The 18,127-nt window shown below is 44.8% G+C and overlaps 3 protein-coding genes across 8 annotated transcripts in view; 1 reads left to right on the top strand and 2 right to left on the bottom strand.

Annotated features, from left to right (window-relative positions):
• The window catches only part of GLP2R (glucagon like peptide 2 receptor), a 40,560-nt gene extending 34,644 nt beyond the window's left edge, over positions 1–5,916 (bottom strand). Inside the window, exon 1 of one of the 5 annotated variants that reach the window (XM_082204040.1) lies at positions 5,644–5,916. Coding sequence is in view for 1 of the 5 variants with exons in the window: in XM_082204041.1 (XP_082060167.1) it covers positions 1,859–1,906 (48 nt within the window). In the remaining 4 variants the exon portion in view is untranslated. Of the gene's footprint in view, positions 1–1,858; positions 2,292–3,157; positions 3,832–5,643 lie in introns of those variants that run through there. The other 4 variants (XM_082204042.1, XM_082204039.1, XM_082204041.1 and 1 more) reach the window with 4 other exon arrangements.
• The window catches only part of LOC309521768 (olfactory receptor 2D2-like), a 142,093-nt gene that overhangs the window by 117,365 nt on the left and 6,601 nt on the right, over positions 1–18,127 (bottom strand). Inside the window, exon 2 of one of the 2 annotated variants that reach the window (XM_082204612.1) lies at positions 18,018–18,112. The exons of the other annotated variant lie outside the window; for it this stretch is intronic. The gene's annotated coding sequence lies outside the window, so the exon portion shown is untranslated. Of the gene's footprint in view, positions 1–18,017; positions 18,113–18,127 lie in introns of those variants that run through there. 2 annotated transcript variants of the gene reach the window in all.
• On the top strand, positions 3,916–16,481 carry GSG1L2 (GSG1 like 2). The gene is made up of 5 exons (XM_082204668.1): positions 3,916–4,834; positions 11,107–11,154; positions 12,958–13,110; positions 14,134–14,245; positions 15,742–16,481. Exons 1-5 carry the CDS (start codon positions 4,537–4,539, stop codon positions 16,031–16,033), a joined length of 903 nt encoding a protein of 300 aa, XP_082060794.1. The 5' UTR covers positions 3,916–4,536; the 3' UTR covers positions 16,034–16,481.

Here is an 18,127-nt window from a genome sequence, read left to right as displayed (position 1 = left end):
TTTAGAACTGGAAGCTCCCACTTTCATCTCATTACTTAAATAAGGACAGTGAAGGAAGACAATCTAGGCATCTGTAGGCAACCTGCAGCTCTCAACCTAATGAGCCAGAGGGGAGAGGCATGATTTTTGCATGCTCCTCGGCCTGCACCCTTGGCAGGGGCCAACCTAACCAACCCCTAGGTATGCCCCTGAGGGTGACCAGGAAGAGCACCTAAAACCCAGCTACCCACTTCCTTTTCACTATCTTAAAATGTCTTCCTGGAAAGACATCTTGGCCTGAGGCAGGAAAAGTAACATGGGTGCTTATGCTCACATCTTTTCCTGACTTAATTTGGGAGTAACTGGAAATCAGCATAAGGAGATCCATCTTGTCACTTGCCACTTGGTTGGTGGACACGTTCTACAAGGTGTAACCAGGGCAGAGGTACTTTATGTCTTGTAGGGTTGCCAGCCTGGCTGATGGTTAGGAAAACTAAATGAAAAAGCACCCACGGAAAGCATTGTCTTAATGAGTCTATGTTAAAGATGCAAAAGTGAGCATGCTTTTATGCAAATGAAAGGAAGGGAAGGGGGGGTAGAAAGAGACTAATGTGGCACCACCAGGAGTTTTGTAACGATAAGGAATCTCAGGGAAGACACAGAGAAGCACAGGCATAAAACGAACTGCAATTAGAAAGAGTTGTTAGCATTAGGAAGGAGGATTTTCAAAGGCACATTAAAGGAGGCTGAAGAATTGGGTGCAGGGAAATTGTATCAGATATGGCTGTGCCTCATTTCTCAAATGTTCCGGAATATGTGTTTGGTAAATCAGTACAGAGAACAGGAGGGTCATTTATCTCATGCTGTACACTGCCGCAAGCCCCTATATTGAAGGTTGAATTCATATGTTCCACAGGTCTGGGACATGTTTTCCTTGGTTTGGGGAAGGGGAAGGCAGCGGCCAAACACAGCTGGTTGCTGTGTAATCTGCATAACCCACTGGGAGGCAGGGGTATTCATGTGATCGGCATTGGCAATAGATCTACAGTGAGATTGTTATTATTCTAGTATTTATTTATATCCCTCCTTTCCCCCCCAATTTGGGATTCAATGTGCCTTACACAAATTAAACAAGCTAAAACTGTAGAAAAGACAATCAAAATGTCATTGAACCCCAACAGAATTAAAGTAATATTAAAAGATCCACAATAAAAACATCACAGCAACAGCTCTTTCCTCAGAAACATTTGGTTCCCAAAGGCCTGCTGGAATAGAAGGACAGCAAGGAGGAAGCCAGTCCAACTTCTCAAGGACACACAGAGAAGGGCACACAATTCCCCCCACACATCACAATAGCTTGGGTGAGATGTTCTAGACCTTAATAGCACTTCCACGATGCTAAATGCTCTCTGCACAGATGGCTAAGATCAGGGATGGGAACCTATGACCCTCCAGATGTTGTTGGACCACATCCTAACCACTGGCCATGCCAGCTGGGAATGATGGATGTTAGAGCCCAACACCAGCTGGGAGGCCACTGGTCCCTGCCTAAGAACATCAAGGGTATGCAAGATCTCACATACTTCTTTCATGTACCATGTAGTCATACAGAAACATAAGTGTGATACAATCTCTTTTTCTAACCAAGGCAATGGCTCACTATCTTCCTTGATTTATCTTTGTTTGTCAACTGAAGATCACCCATACTGCAGTGACCTCTTCATCTGAAAACCACAAAACAATCTTGCGGCATCTTAAAAACGAATAGAATCTGTTGCGGCTTTAAAGTTTCACAAACCTGTTGCTTTTGCTACAATAGTCATGGAATTACCCCCTCCAGACATTTTGTCATTAATTTTTTTTTAAAGTATATTCTCACCTTTATAGAGGATTTCAATTTGTCTCTGAGACTGCCCAGCTTCAGCATTGTGAGAAAATCAAGTGATCCCAGATCTGAGTAGAATTGTCACGTGAACATAATTCAGGCTTCTATATAGCCACTTCCTGTTCACCAGTGGTGAGTAAAAATAAATTCCAGGTGACCAAGTGGGGGGAGGGGCAAAGCTTTGGGGGTTTTGTCCTAATTGGAGTAATTAGCCACTCATGGTTAACAAATATGTGCCTGGGTTGGTACTTTTGTGGCTTTGTTTGCAATGCATTAAACGGAGGCACACTGAATTAATTGTGCACACTGAATTAATTGCACCCGCTGCTGCAGACCTGTGTTAAAAGCTCTGCCAAGAAACTGAATATAACCTTTTAAAGGGCTAAATGGGCCATACAAACCATAAGATGGAGAGGTCGGAGGGCTGATGAGCACATGGAGAGGGGAGCAAAATCACCGAACAGCCATTTCCCCTTAGCCCCACTCCGATAATGAAAGTGAAGTGGTCTAGGGGCAGGCCCAAGATATTTTGCTGCTTGAGGCAAAGGACAAACATGCCCCTCCCTCAGTTCCACACACAGAAATTGATTGGCATGAGCGCTGAATCTTACTTGAGCACTGGGAATGGGACATTCTCCTTTGCCAGGAGGACAGCTGATTAAGTTAGTGGAGGAAAGGATAGGCTGTTTAGCATACACAACCCTGTTCTCCAACACCTTAATGGCAGCACCACCATCACCCGCATTTGATGCCTGAGGCAGCTGCCTCATTTTGCCTAAAGTGGAGGACTGGCCTTGCTTGGGGGGAAACGGCTAAACGCATCCCAGAGTAGAAAGGTCACATTGGGAGGGAGTCAGATTTTACTGCCCCATCCCTTCTATTTGACACAAAAAGTACACAGACACTTTGTGGCCAAACAGATCAATTCAGGGAGATCTAGTCACTGCCCCCAAATCAACTAAGTTACTAGAGCAAGTATGTGGAGGCTAAACCAAAGTTCAACACACCACAGTGCCTAAATTAGCTAAAACAGCAAAAAAGAAAAGGAAAGAAAAGTTTATTGGCTCGGCATTTAATCTGAGCTCCTTTCCCCCTTTTCTTTTGGAGCAGGTTTTTGTTTTCTCCAGTGCCTGTACTCACTCCCACACCACCTCCAAGTTTAGGCCGTATATAACTAGAAAACATCATGTTTAAAAATATAATGCCACGGCGAAAACATGGGCACTGTACATTACTACTGGATCAGGGAGAAAAACAGTGTTTGGTTTGTTCAAGCCGTGATGTAATACTTACACTAAATGGATAAGTGCAGAAGGAAAAGGGGATTAAACAAAAATCCCAAGGAAATGAATCTGTTATGAAGAATCCCTGATCGTCCATTACTTGCGGTGACCTTGAACAAATCAGTGTCTCTCAGCTCCGGCTTTATAAAATGGGAATAGAAATGTTATTGGAAAGCCTGCAATAATTAACTTGGCCCACAATCTTAAACTGATGTTTGAGGGTTTAATCAAATGGAAGCGCCATCTCCTCCTGTAGTTCTAAAATCCAAGTGCTCTGACTGCGCAATTTTATGTGTATTTACTCAAGAGGTACAGTCCATGAAATTCAATGGGGCTCGCTTCTCAGAAATTGTGCAGCAAGGCAGATCCACACCATACATTTAAATAGGACATCCAGTGCACACTGAAATTCCATGGCTCCCCCTCACCTGGGAACTGTAGTTTCCCCCTCACAGAGCTACACTTCCTAGTAACCTTAACAAACTACAGCTCCCTGGATTCTTTGAGTGAAACCGCATGCTTTAAATGTGCACTGGGTGTCCCACACCCCAACTCCTACATCGCACTGGCTCTTTCCCATGCTACTTCCCTGGGCTCCAAGGTGTGCAGCACTACCAGGACTTATGCAGATGGTGCGAAACTTGACTTTCCAAACAAACAAAGCATTGGCACCTTTCCCAAGATAGTCAGGAAAGCAAGTCCTCCGGTGTTCACTTTGCACTTAAGTAAGAGAAGTGTGCGTGTGTTTTCATTCTTTGCTCCCCTTGCCCGCATTTCCTTCCTCACCTTTCCCAAGCCTGATCCCTGCCTCTGTGTGGTTTTGGGTCTCAGCTTCCCAGCGCCGTGGCGCGTGACTTGATAAAAGTGATTACTCGTGGGGCTGGCGTCTGTTTGCAGCTTTTCACCTGGCGCTCTGTCTCCTTATCCCATTCCCCCCGTGCTTTTTTTTGAGGGGGGGGGGAGGGTGACTGGGTTCCCATTGCTCCGCGGGGAAAGAAATACACTCTGTATGCTCAGAGGCATTCTTGGAGAGCCTCCTCGCGCTGAGCTCCGGCAGAGGCGGCAGGTTTTTGAGGCTCAGCCCTCTTCATCCCCGGCTCCCATCCTGCGCTGAGAGAGGGGGCGGGAAGGAGGCGTCTTGGCAGCTCTGCCCACCTGCTCGCCTCACCTTCAGAAACGGCCAGCGGCAGCCTGGTGACAGGCTGGATGCTGCGAGGGGAACCGGCGATTTGAGAGCGGGGTTTTTTTCCACCAGCAGGGGCTTAGCCAAGAGGCGCGCGGCAGCAGCCCGAGGGTGCCTCTCTCTCCCGCCTCCCTCCCGTGCGCCCCGTCCCGTCCTCGCTCGGCGTCGTTGGATGCAGCCTCGGCAAGGCGGCAGTCCTCAGCGCGATGGGGGTGGACCGGCGGCAGCGAGCCTCGGCGGCGCTCTCGCTCAGCTGCCTGTCGCTCACCTTCTCCATCACCGCCTTCAGCAGCAGCTACTGGTGCGAAGGGACCCGCAAAGTGGCCAAGCCCATGTGCAGCGAGCTCCGAGGGGGCACCCACTGCATCCGCTTCAACACCTCCGGGGGCCCCAACGACAGCAACGTGGTCCAGTACATCTGGGAGACCGGAGACGACAAGTTCGTCGACCGGAAGTTTCACGCCGGCATCTGGTACTCTTGCGAGGAGCTGCTCCTCGGAGACGGTGAGTGGCGACCTCCCCGTCGGGGCAGCAGGGACTAGTGGTGAGCCGGGGGGGGGGCAGCTGGAGAGGAGGACCGTCTGGTGTGTCTTAAGGGAGCGGAGGCTCCTTTCCGAGGCGGGGCTGCGCCGGGGATGGGGAATGGGGGTCTTTCAATGACATCCCGCGCGGCCACCGGCAAGTCACTTTGAGCCTCACTTTTCCCATCTGTAAAACGGGAACAAGAGCTTACGCGCCCTGGGGTATTGGAGCGCAAACAAGCTATGTTGCTTCTGAAGCACAATTTGCTTTAAAAGAAATGGCTAGTAATGAAGTGTAATCGTCAAAGGCTTCTTTGTGGGTTAATAGGGAGGAGACGACCCGTTGTAGTGGTATGGCATTCTTTGTTGAGTTGTTATCCCCCCCCATGTCACATTTCTGTCCTAAGCTCGCTTATCACAATTCCCCTCCAATTCCGATGGGGTGGGATGAGGGATGACTCCCCCCCACACCGTCTGTCTCCCACGCCAGCACTGGCTCATAAAGGAAAGGTTACCCCAACAATATAACACAGACCGAGGTATTTTGAGCCAATAGTAGGAGGAACACGATATTTAAAGTGTGCAGGAGAAATAGTTAAGCAGAACTCATGTGGCATTAACTCTGCTCCCTTTAAAAAAAAAAATCAGTGGAAATAGGTTTTTAAAAGAAGTAGTAATAAATGATTCTGTGATAAATAATAGTAAACTCATTAACACGCACACAGTAGTATTCTGGAGCAAAAGGGAGTCTTAAGACAATGACACAGATAAAGGAGAAAACGTTTTACTTACTCAGAAGAGTTTCAGTGTAGAAAATCAGTGCTGGTACAGCAGCAAAGGATCAGCATCGTGGCTGCGTTAGGAAATCAAAAGTTTGCAACAGAGTGGGAAGATATATTACTCCTAGTTATTTCCCCCCCCCCCCTAATATAATTGCTGACCCAACTAAGTCTGTCTTGATGAAAAACTGCCTCTTTAAACTCCACATACCTCACCAAAACATTACTAGAAGGAGCATTTCACCAGAACTGCATATTGTCCTAGGGTGGAATTAAACTTTACAAGTGCAATGTGGGATTTCCAACCCCATGGTTTTTTTTTTTCAACTGCAGGAGGGATGTTTCAGAGACCTAGACTAGTAGGGGGTGTTTAACCCTAATTCTCTCCTAAAAATGACCCCCTCACCTGGTTGCTGTAATCATTTTTCCTGAGCGAGAGGCAAAGTTGATTTGTGGGAAGATGTCCAAACTTCTAGGGGTAAGGTTGTATAAATTTGAGTGATATCCCTTATTTCCAAAAGAAAAGGAGGAGGAAGACTATTTACAGGAAGCTTGTTTTTTGAAGTCTAATGGTAAAAGCTAACATATTTGTTAGTTGTGTGCCATTTTTTTAATAGCACTTCCTCCAGCCACAGGAAGTCCACTCAGTTTCCTTGTTCTCATGATGACACCTTTCCTGTGGGAGAACAGATTCTTTCCTGTGGGACAATAACTTGATTTGTTGCATAGAAGCGATAGTAAGCACCCTGTGCATGCCATCAATCCCCCTTAGACATCTGTCGAGATGGCATTTGTACAATGGCATTCATCTTCAGAAACACCACCAGTGTAATCTTGTTTTTTCTTTAATTTGCTTGAAATGATGAAGAGAGCAGCAGCTCTTGACAACTACTCCAGAAACCAAATTGAGGCTTCAGAAAGAAGCATGGGAGGGGAGAGGGGGGGGAAGAGCAGCATCTCTCTATCAAGAGGAAGATGCGGAGAGGAAAAGTGAAGGATCATCTCCACATCCACACTGAAGCATCTTTAATTTCCAAGGCGTCACTGTGCTGTTATTCTACTTAAAAGGAATTAATGGCTACTAGTCATGGTGCTTATGTTCTGATAAACAGTCCCTGAGAATCACAAGTGAGGAGGGTTATCAAGTCTTGCATGTGGGCTTCCCATAGGAATCTGGTTGGCTGTTGTGAAGACAGGGTGCTGGGCTAGTTAGAGCTTTGGCCAGATCCAGCAGGGCCCTTCTGTGTTCACAGGACAATAAATAAACACCTGCTGTTTTTATTTTGAGATTCTGTGTTGCACACCTGTGTTTAGAGTGTATGAGGAGTGGCTGGTGGTTTTAGATAAAATGGGCTGTTCAAGAGACAAACCCTTCTCTCCCCCTCTTCCTCCCAGGTGAATGTGTGCACAACATTTTGTGGGTTGCTATGCTTTCCTGAGCCTCTCTTTCATCTTCCTATATGGGGAAAGAACCAAAGCACAATGTGTGCTCCCCATGGAGACTGGACTGTGTGTTTGTTGTTGTTTAGTCATTTAGTCATGTCCAACTCTTTGTGACCCCATGGACCAGAGTATGCCAGGCACTTCTGTCTTCCACTGCCTCCCGCAGTTTGGTCAAACTCATGCTGGTAGCTTCGAGAACACTATCCAACCATCTCGTCCTCTGTCGTCCCCTTCTCCTTGTGCCCTCCATCTTTCCCAACATCAGGGTCTTTTCCAGGGAGTCTTCTCTTCTCATGTGGTGGCCAAAGTATTGGAGCCTCAGCTTCAAGATCTGTCTTTCCAGTGAGCACTCAGGGCTGATTTCCTTAAGAATGGAGAGGTTTGATCCATGGGACTCTCAAGAGTAAGACCAGCCAATTTGCTGAACAGGGCTGCTTGTGTCCATCAGTGAACTCTCATTCCTACCAAAAGGGTCGTGCATCACAGAGAAGCACCCAGGAAAGCATTCTCCAGACTTCTACCCCAAACCAACAAGAAAGTCAAAGGCACCCCCCTCTCCATTGAAATCCCCATTGTCATGATTCAAACAGAAGATGGGTCATTCAGTAGAGCATGAGACTCTTTATCCCAAAGTCACTGGGCAAAAGATTCCTATGTTAAATGATTCTTCTGGTCCCCTTCCAACGCTACAATTCTATAATTCCTGTTTTCTTCCTTGGCACCATCCTCTTGCCTCATTCTCCCTTAATATAAATTAATAGTTGTTGTTAAATAAGTGTCCCCCATGACACTCTTAGTTTGCAATTCGGTACCCAAGAGAAATACCAACTGAAGTCAATGGGGCTTTCTTCTGAGAGTCCATATGCTTTTACCTTCTCCTAGTAGTTTTAGTGGGGAGGGGAATGAAAGAGAGAAGGGAGGTCAACTGGGAAGCCTAGACAAAACATTACCTTCAAAGGAGAAATGAGTTGGGGAGAGAAACAATGGTTAACTCTACCTTGGATATTACAGCAAAGCTGTGGAATAAGAGTTGGATTCAGCTGTGCAACAACAGATCCTCTTGAATTCACACTATCTTTTTCATAGGATACCTGTGGTTCAGATACATGTTTTCACCTGATGATGGAAACATGGTTTTTATTGTTCCGTGAGTGGGTTTGGATCTGATGTGTAAGTTGATGGCGTTTTCAGTAGCATTCTGCCTAAAAATTATGAGGGTTCATGATTAAGACCCATGTTTTTGTGCCATGGCAATGCTGAGAAGCACAAGATCCATAATTTTTACAGTATGATCTGTGAATTTTGCAGTGCAATCTGTAACCATAGACGTGATCTGTGATTTAATGATGTTTCAGAGGAGTGGTCCCTTGTAAAAATAATGTAAATTCAAGGGGATCTTTTTTGTTTTGTTTTTGTTTAGTAGAGCCAATGTTATGGACAGCTGTGCACATATAATGTGGATGTGCTTTTTGCAGAAAATTTAAAACCAAACAATCTACGCAGCTTTATTCACAGCTGTGCTGCTGAGTACGTGTACACTTAAAAATAACACACACAAAATGAAGTGGCTGACCATTCAGCCTCAACAGCAAAGATCAGGAAATGTAGAACAATTTCTTTATTTTTATCCACAGAGCCACTCCCCCTACCTGAGGTGATGGTGGAAGTTGCCAGAACCAATTCAGCCACTCCCACCAGCCAAGAATTAAGTCATGTATGCGTTGCTGGCTTAAAACACAGTGAGGCTGTTTTTTCTCTCACTGTGTTTCAGATTGAACTGCATGCTGCTATATATATTGGCATAGTCTGATGTGTATTGAAACCTCTTGCTCCATGTACACACCAGTGGGTGGAGACAGGGCAGGGATATCTTAACCCAATGCACATTACCAGTATTTGCCAACATTACTGGGGTTGGCAAAAATGTGTAGTCCTTTCCTCCACCTTTGTTTTTAGTCTGATTTGTGCTGTTATAAACTTCTGTCACTGGTTTTAAGTAGCACTGTTCTCTGTGTACAGGTATGCATAGCTTTAGAGTTTTCCTCTATTTCTCAGTGTTTTGCACTGAAACTTACCTAAAATGTGCTCGAAATGATCCTGTGCTTTGGCAACCATTTTGGACGGCATATGGATCCTAGCAGATCCTCAGCTTTGCTGACCTTTGTCACCAGCTCTGCTTCCAGTGAATTCTTCTATTTAAGAACTCAGGCCAATTCCAAACAACTTTCTGCTTCTGCAACTGGCAGGGAAAGCTTCCCCCAAACAATCCTCAGAAATGTAGTTTACCCCTCCCAGAGCCACAATTCCAAACACCCTTCACAAACTACAGTTCCCATGATTATTATGTTAAAGTGGAACGAGAGTGCTTTAAATGGATGGTGTGGATATGACCTCACATAATTATAGGTACTTCTTCAAGTAAGTGCTTTTTGTTTCTTTCCTGGGCTTGCAGCTAGACTTAAGTTTGGCTGCATTTATACAACACCTTCAAATTAGAAGATGTTTCACATGATGCTAGAAGTCAAGGTGCCCTGAGAAGCTTACTGCCTAAGCATTAACAGTGACAGTGATGGGGTGGGAGGGGGCAAATGTTCAGAGCCATGTGTAGTGGTGGATTCAGAAGGATTAGAATTGCCCAAATTGTGTGGCGTGCCACTTGCACGAATAATTTGTCACATGGTACTCTACCCACACTGTTCCATTTCCAGCATCCACCTACGTGGGTAACTAGCTGCACAAACTGGGCCAGTGCAATGACACAATCATAGAGATGGCCACCAAGAGAGAACTCCTCAGAGGGATAAATGGGCAAAATATGACTGACACATGGGCCGGAGTTTTAGCGGAAGGGGAAATCGGAACTCAGAAATTCTGGTGGGAAATACAGCAAGATTTGGCAACAGCCTGGCTCTGAAGTTAGAAGAGAAGGAAGGGGTGTAGAAGGAAGCAGAACTTGCCTCTGGCAGTCAGGTTTGGTAGGGGGTATTGGGGATCTAGGATAGTAGTCAGAGACAAAACTAGAAATTTTGGATTGGAATAAAGTGAAGTGTTAGTGGTGAAAAACAATATTTGGGAATCACTTGAAGTCAGGTCCAATGGCATTTATAAGAACATTTAGGGTGGATAAAAAAGTTCTGCAAATGTTGCCCATTAATAGTGCTCCTGAAGTTTGTGTGTATAACTTGTGTTGCGCTTCCATAGACTGGGAGGTGATCAGCTAGACTGAGAATTTGAAAACTGTTGGATTTCAACTTGACTCCCCCAGTATTTGACCAGTGCAAGAGATGTGGCTCAGCTGGTAGTGTAGGAAACCCTTAGTCTTAGGTTCGTGGGTTTGAGCACCACATTGGGCAGAAGCTTCCTGAATTGCAATGGATTGGACCAGGTAACTCTCATGGTCCCTCCCAACTCTATAGCTGTATGGTCCTATAATTCAAAGTATACAGACTGCTCATCTCTTTTTAAGATACATGTGAACAGTGATGGAGTGGCTGAGTGTGCATTTTAAAGGGACAAGTGGTGTAAATGAGGGGGGAAAGGTGGAGATAGGCCATGGCTCAGTGGCAGAGCATCTGCTTTGCATGCACAAGGTCCCAGGTTCAATCCCCAGCATCTCCAGGTAGGGAATTCCTCCTGTTTGAAACCCCTGAGAGCCTCTGCAAGAGCTGGATAGACCAATGGTCTGGCAGCTTCCTATTTTCCTTGAAGGCACAGCTTGTGGAGCATGCACAAATACGAAAATATCATGCAAGAAGCAGCCCTGCCTCTGCTTTGTTTTATAGGCACAAAGTGGGATGCCTGTTCTTTTAATCCCCCCCGGGGGGGGTTGCATTCCAAATAACACTGCAGCATTTTAGCTCAGCGCGCTGGCTTCCCCTACCATCTGCTTACAGCTCCCTTCTTGTTGCTTGTGGGAGGCTGTGTTCCTATAAGCCTTGGGAAGGTGGGAAGGCTAAGCTGGCTGATGAGATGCTCAGGTTTTTTTCCCCTTCCAAACTATAATTTGAAAGTGTACATTTTATATGCCTTATAGGTGAGAAATGTAGAAGTTTTATCAGCCTGACACCCCCGGCGGATCGAGGTAATTATATGCTGTCACTAATTCAAGTTTCTGCTCTTTCTATCTTTATGTTCGGTGTTCTGAGTCATGGGAAACACAACCCTAGAATAAATATATCCCCGTTTCTATGGGACAAACAGTGGCTCAAATCCACGTATTCTGAATGTTTGCCAAATTTGGTATCTGCGCGTATTTGTGGTGGGATTATTTATTCCAGCTCTAGTGCATATTACCTTGGATAATTCCCAAAGAAACCCGAACTCAGTTTAGAAGCTGAAGCCCAAGGTGCTTGAAAATGTTTAGGAAATGGTGGCGTCCTCCGCAGGGTGGTGGGGAATAGTTTTGGGAAAGCTAGCACCTTTTGCTTCCATTCATCCTTCTGGAAAATGACTGTAGCTCCTGTCTTCTCTGTGTCCAGTACACTCCCACTGCTGGTTTTGAAAGAGATATACACACAACATTAGCTGCAATCCTTGGTTATCCTGTGCCTATCCTGTCGTTTCTTAGGAAATGCTATGCTTGGATCTGTTTTTCTCCAAACCAGCTTCAATCCGAAGTGAGAAAAAGAGCAACCCCACTCTATTATAAGCAGGGACTGTGTAAGCAGCCTCTGTCTTGGACAAGAAGTTGTGTCTCCAGGCTGAGTTTAAAGTAGTCAAATTTTGTAGGCATGGGGATTTCAGCGAGAGGAGCTGGCATGGCAAACTACACCTGTTGAAATTCTTTCTTCTGGCTCACTTGGCTAAGGAAATCTACAGTGGGGGATGGGGGATGGACCTGGCTGCTCCCCATAGCCTTCCTCAAGTTAGCATACAGCTCAGGAGACTGAGGCTGTGTACACATTACCAGCTAGGTAAAGTGCAGCTAGGTCCTTCTTTTTCTCTATTCAGATTGAAGCTTGTTTTGGGGGGAAACTCATCAAAACACAGCATTTCATAAGAAACTACAAGATAGATACGAATTGTGGCTAATGTCACGTGATTCCCAAGGTGGTAGTGAGAGCACCCTGGATGAAGAGTAACCAGGAGTGTGCATGCAACTGTAAGTGATTTGTGCTCATACTGTATTGTGATGGTCATTGGCTATAAACAATAAAATTTGTTGATTAGTTGTTTGCAGCTAGACTTCCTGCTTAAGGTAGGTTGGGATGCAAATAGAGGATCTGACATACTCAGCCCCACTATGCTCATAATGCAGCTGTAACTGTACTGGAGCTAGTTGCTCTGTTCCATTGCACATATCCTGGCACATACCTATGGACTGGGGTTTAAGGATTCAAAATGAACTTCTCCTGCACCATCTATGAAAACTCAGTGATAACCAGCTCCAATAAAAAGCAGTTGAAGCCACAATAAAGGGCAGGGCCGTAACTGTTTTAACTTTATGTGCATATAAAGTAAAGGTAAAGGGACCCCTGACCATTAGGTCCAGTCGTGACTGACTCTGGGGTTGCGGCACTCATCTCCCTTTATTGGCCGAGGGAGCTGGCATATGACTAAGCCACTTCTGGCAAACCAGAGCAGCGCACGGAAACACTGTTTACCTTCCCGCCGGAGCGGTACCTATTTATCTACTTGCACTTTGACGTGCTTTCGAACTGCTAGGTTGGCAGGAGCAGGGACTGAGCAATGGGAGCTCACCCCATCGCGGGGATTTGAACAGCCAACCTTCTGATCGGCAAGTCCTAGGCTCTGTGGTTTAACCCACAGTGCCACCCACGTCCCTTTTATGTGCATATGTTGATAACTTAATGGATACAGAATGGGGGAGGGGAGGTCTTGGGGCATCTAGGATTCTCAGAGCTGCCGACCTTTGTTGTTCCAGGGGTCCTGTGGCTCTCCATTGCGGCAGAGCTCCTCTACATTGCTTTGCTTCTGATGGGCGTCGCTCTCATGTTGATTGAAATTTGCTATTCCATCAGCATGCTAGATGGGCTGAAGCTCAATGCGTTTGCTGCAATCTTCACCGTCCTGGCAGGTATTTTATTATTATTTATTAAATTTATATAAGCAGCCTTCCTCCCGAAGGAGCCCACATCTATCATTGAAAACATCAACAACAGTATACAACCAAAACTCTTAAAAACAGTTCAAAAACAACCCTCTAAAGATCGGTTTAGAACTTCTAAGCAACAATCACTGAATGTAACAGCTAATAATTTCAGGGATGCTAGGAAACAGATCTTTCAGCCAGAGTAAACAAGAATGTTTTTAGGTTCTTCCTAAAAGTTAGTGATGAAGTAGGCAGGTGCACCTGAGACCTTGGAGAGCTGCTGCCAGTCAGAGGAGACAAAACTAGGCTAAATGGGTGACTAGTTGAAATGGTGTGAGGCAGCTGCCTGTGTCAAAATCTAAGTATGTCACTAAGTATCTAAGACATCTAAGTATGTCACTTCCTGGAATATGCCCCAAGCAGCAGCTGCGACTTTGGGCTTGAATTCTGCAATCCTTATGGTCCACTTCTCATGGTGTCCTTCAGTTTGTGCAATGGCCTCATACCAAATAAATCCAGTTGGGTGGATTAGTTGTGTGCCCCTCACCTGCCTCCGTATGAGAGGGGCTTTATCTTTATCTTTCTTATTCAGTCAAGTATGAACCATCAGGAGCTAAGCCTTTTCAGGCAGGAAGGCTTAAGGTCTGGAGAAAAGGTGAAGCCTCAACATTATTTGTCACAAATCTCTATCTAATGACAACAGAATTCATTTGGTATTGAGCAGCTGAAGAGATTACTGCCTTTGAGATGTTCCGTCAACCGCTCCCTGCCGCCGCCCCCGGAATTTCACCTAGTGCTTCTACAAGCCTGGGTATACATTTGAGTTTTTAAAATGTTTTTAGATGTTCTTAACTGTATTTGTTTTATTTTTATTGCATGGTATGTGTTTTTTAACTGTTTGCTCCTTTGGGCTGCTTTGGGAGGGGAGGGCAGGAAATTAACCCGATGGATCTGCAAACGTGAATCTAAAAGAGGTTCCCGCTAACAAAGCTTTGTGAAATATTTTAGGTCTCCTGGGAATGGTGGCTCACATGATGTATACAACTGTATTTCAAATGACCGTCAATCTTGGTCCAGAGGACTGGCGCCCACAGACCTGGGATTATGGCTGGTCCTACTGGTAAGCTGGGGGGGGGCAATGGGGGGAAACATAACAACAAATGGATGAACATGACCCGCCAATCATTCTGATTGTTTGGTTAAATCTGGGGCTAGTTGTGCAAAAGAGAAAAGAAAAGGGCCTCTGACCCTTTCCTGCTTTACACACATTTGCTTTTCAAGCACCAAATAAATATGGAACAAGCTAACAGAAGTAGTTGTGTAGAAAGAGCAAAGTATCGTGAGGAAACTGTCCTAGTCAAGACACTTATGGTTCCCTTTCTGCTTAGTTGATGAGGCATTAGTGACCAGGGAAGCACAGAAGAAAACGACCACTGCAGTCCTCCAGATGAGAGAGCCCGTGAAATCTTCTCCAGTTTGTAAAGAGACAGCACACAATAGAGATTGCCACAGGCCTGAGGTTTCAGACTTCCAATGGTATCCCAAAGTACCTTGGGCCAGTGTGAGTATTTGCCTGTGCAGTCACTTTAGAGGAAGAGCGCAGCCAGTAATATACCTGGTTGGGAATCACCCATGTGACCAGCGCAGAAAGCATTGCAGCTTGCATTCTGATTGGCTATGTAGCAGAAAATAGACACATCCATTGTGTGTTCTCTGATTAGGTGGGATCCTGCAGTGGGATCCTGCATTTAGAAAGAAGCTCTAAATGATAGAAACGGCAGCAAAGGAAACGGCAATAAAAAGGCTGACACTATGGAGGGGTAGAGGTGTCTGTGGACAGGGTTGCAGGTTCAGCCTCCCTTCTCAGAAGCATGTCTTTCACACTGAAATGTTGATGGGTGTACGAGAAAGTATTGACTACAAAAGCATAATGAATGCAGTGCTTTTGCATGGTCCTTGGGAAAGGGCTGTGGCTCAGTGGTAGAGCATCTGCTTTGCATGCAGAAGGTCTCATCTTTGGCATTTTCAGGTAGGTCAGGGATAGACTCCCTCCCTGAAACCATGGAGAGCTGCTGCCAGTCAGTGTCCACCGTACTGAGCTAGCCTAGATAGACCCAGTGTGCTGACAGCTTCTTGTGTCTGCTCTTTTGAAAATGCTCACCATACCCAGCAACAAGTTGTGTGCTGGTGGTGATGTTTTTAAACAGAAGCTCCATTTTCAGTCTATGGGCTGCACAAAAACAGTTACGCAGCTACGTGTGTGTAGTGCAGAAGCACTTTTAAAAGCAAACAAGGTGTGCGAGTGTGTATGGGCATGTACACATTACCAGCTTCAAACACAGGAAGGTTGTTTTTTCTCTGTGTTTCCATTTGCATGTCATTGCACACACAAGTTGCCTACTGACTGTCCACAGCAGCAGATGGAGTGGGGGCATGGAAGTCTTCACATGGCTTATGTGTTTTCAAATCAGATAGAGGCTGGTTTGGGTGAAAGCATATCAAAACAGAACATTTCTCAAGAAACTATAGGTGTGGGTTGTGGTTAACATTGGGGCTTTACAAACCAGTGTTGGGAGCACTGCCATTTTGTTCATGATCTTGTTGTTTTCTTGACAGTCTTGCCTGGGGCTCATTTGCCTGCTGTATGGCTTCCTCAGTGACCACAATGAACAGATACACAAAAACTATTCTGGAATTTAAGTATAAACAGAAAAAACTGGAGAGAAGTTTAAAAGCTAAATCCAAGTCTTCCGATCCAGAAAAGGCTTGGACAATGTACATCAACACCATCCACAGCACAACCGGGGACTTGATGCATCACCTGACAGACATTCACAGTCCGACTACTCCTACAACATTTGCAGAATTAAATAATATCCCCATGGCACATTGTGAAGAATATTGCTAAACAATGTGACAGAGGGTTCCCCCCTCTTATTTGCTTCCAATTTTTCTTTTTTCTTTTTTGGAAATAACCAGTGTTTACTTGATGCATTCTTCTGTATGTCAAGGATTGATGTTCTAACTGCAGGACATTTTGGTGACTTGCCAAGAGAAGGCCAAGAAGAGAAACCTTCTTCCTTTTCAATTTCCTTTGCTTCTGTCTTGATTGAGAGTAACTTCCAGAAAGCACTAAAGTTCCACTGATTTCAGTGTGGGCTGATTTAAGCACATGCTTAACATTCCCCTTGAAATCATGCTCTAAAATTGTAAGTTTGTACCTAGTGCATTTTGAATGTGTTGTTGTTGTTGTTGTTACTACACAAATACCAACTTTTGTACTTTTTTGGAATGTAAATGGGGAAATTATTAATGTGATTGTTCATAAGAACAATGAACAGTGAAGCTGAACTCTGCAGAGGGGTTTTCTTTTCCCTTTTTTTGAGACAAACATTTCTATTTTATCCGTTAAGTGGTTGTACCTCTTTGCTTTAAGATGCCTTTAGGGGTTTTTGCATAAGCCTCTATTGTTAGGACTAAGTTTGATAAACTCTGAAAACAGTTTCACCTGGTAAACTCCCATGCACTTTTTAATAACATCCTTTGAGACGCCTGAAAAAGTTCTCAGAGTGAGATCATTAAGGAAACTTCATTTTGCATTCTAACTTCCTGGTGCCAAGCAATCCCATGAGCAGGTAATTATTATCTGACTGGTAAACCTTGCCAACTGGGGTTTATACTTTTGGCTTCAGGCAAAAGTGAAGTAAACAAAAGAAGCAACTCTACATTTGGGAAGATTCAACAGCCCTGTTGTAAGGACAGCATTTCTTGCCCTTGCATGAATAGCCTAGGAGCTTGTGCTAGGTGACTGTGTGACAGCAGCCATCACATGGCAGGTAGGACAAAGATGCCAAACTTTGCCATGTATCTCCAAAGCCTCCTCCTCACAAGATAACATCCACCCAGGAGAAGTTCTTCTGATCTTGGCTACTTACAAGGATGGTCCTTCTATTAGACCAGAGATAGGGAAACCTAGTGCCCTTTTGATGTTGTAGGACACAGGCTTCCACCAGCCCCAGCCAGCCTGGCCAGTGGTCAAGGATAATGAGAACTGGCATCCAACAACATCTGGAGGGCCACATTTTGGACTACCCCTGTATTAAACTAAGGCAACCTGCTTCAGGTAGTAGCAGCTGGGTCATCATTTCAAGGACATCACATTGGCAGTTATTTAAGTAATTATATTTTTGCTAATATGTAGAGCACCTTTTGGGCTTTCTTCCTCAAGCACAAAACTATATGCTACCTCCTCTGGACCTGGACCAACAAGTAAGCTCCAGAATGTCACACATGGGAAGGGAGCCTATTTATGCTTAGAAATTGGTCCACACACTTCACATTTATTCATCTCAGTCATCTCCACAACAGGTCTTTAAGGGAGGCTAGTCTTATCATCCTTATTTTGCTGATGACTTGGCATAACTACTGCTTATACTGGATTTTTGGTTCTTGTCGACAAATAATAAAATTAGATGGGATGTGTACCAGGCAAACTAGTTCCAAAGCTGATTTATAAACAGAGCCCTACCAGGTAATCAGAGATAGGAGTACCATAGCTGATGTTAAAGTTGCTTAGCTGTTGAGAGTGTGATCTTAGCTGCTGTCCGAGGTCCTAGCAACATGGAGAGTAGCCTTACAACTCTAATAACCCTCTCCCTCAGCTCTTGGCCAGTGACCTTGTGCCAGTCTGTTCACCCCCTTGCTTGCTGGCTATTGAATTCTCTTGCAACCTGAGCAACAAGGTTGCTTACTTAAGGAAATTGCTGTAGGCAAACAAACAAACTTTCCCCAGAATTTTGTGCATGGAGAGATGTCTAAACATGGCTTCATGAATTGCAAAGAAGAATATGTGTGTTTTTCTGTTATATCTATCTATCTATCTATCTATCTATCTATCTATCTATCTATCTATCATCTATATCTATCTATCTATCTATCTATCTATCTATCTATCTATCTATCTATCATCTATCTATCATCTATCTATCTATCTATCTATCTA

This window comes from Podarcis vaucheri (genome assembly GCF_965113315.1).
Source record: "Podarcis vaucheri genome assembly, chromosome: 2".
Taxonomy (NCBI): Eukaryota; Metazoa; Chordata; class Lepidosauria; order Squamata; family Lacertidae; genus Podarcis; species Podarcis vaucheri.
This window is presented reverse-complemented; position numbering and strand designations above follow the sequence as displayed.

Bases quoted from the DNA above. Each gene is read 5' to 3' on its own strand.
- GSG1L2 (XM_082204668.1), top strand. From the start codon at position 4,537: ATGGGGGTGGACCGGCGGCAGCGAGCCTCGGCGGCGCTCTCGCTCAGC. The intron at 11,155-12,957 runs GTAATTATATGC...TTGTTGTTCCAG, and splicing joins GACACCCCCGGCGGATCGAG to GGGTCCTGTGGCTCTCCATT. The intron at 14,246-15,741 runs GTAAGCTGGGGG...TTTTCTTGACAG, and splicing joins GATTATGGCTGGTCCTACTG to TCTTGCCTGGGGCTCATTTG.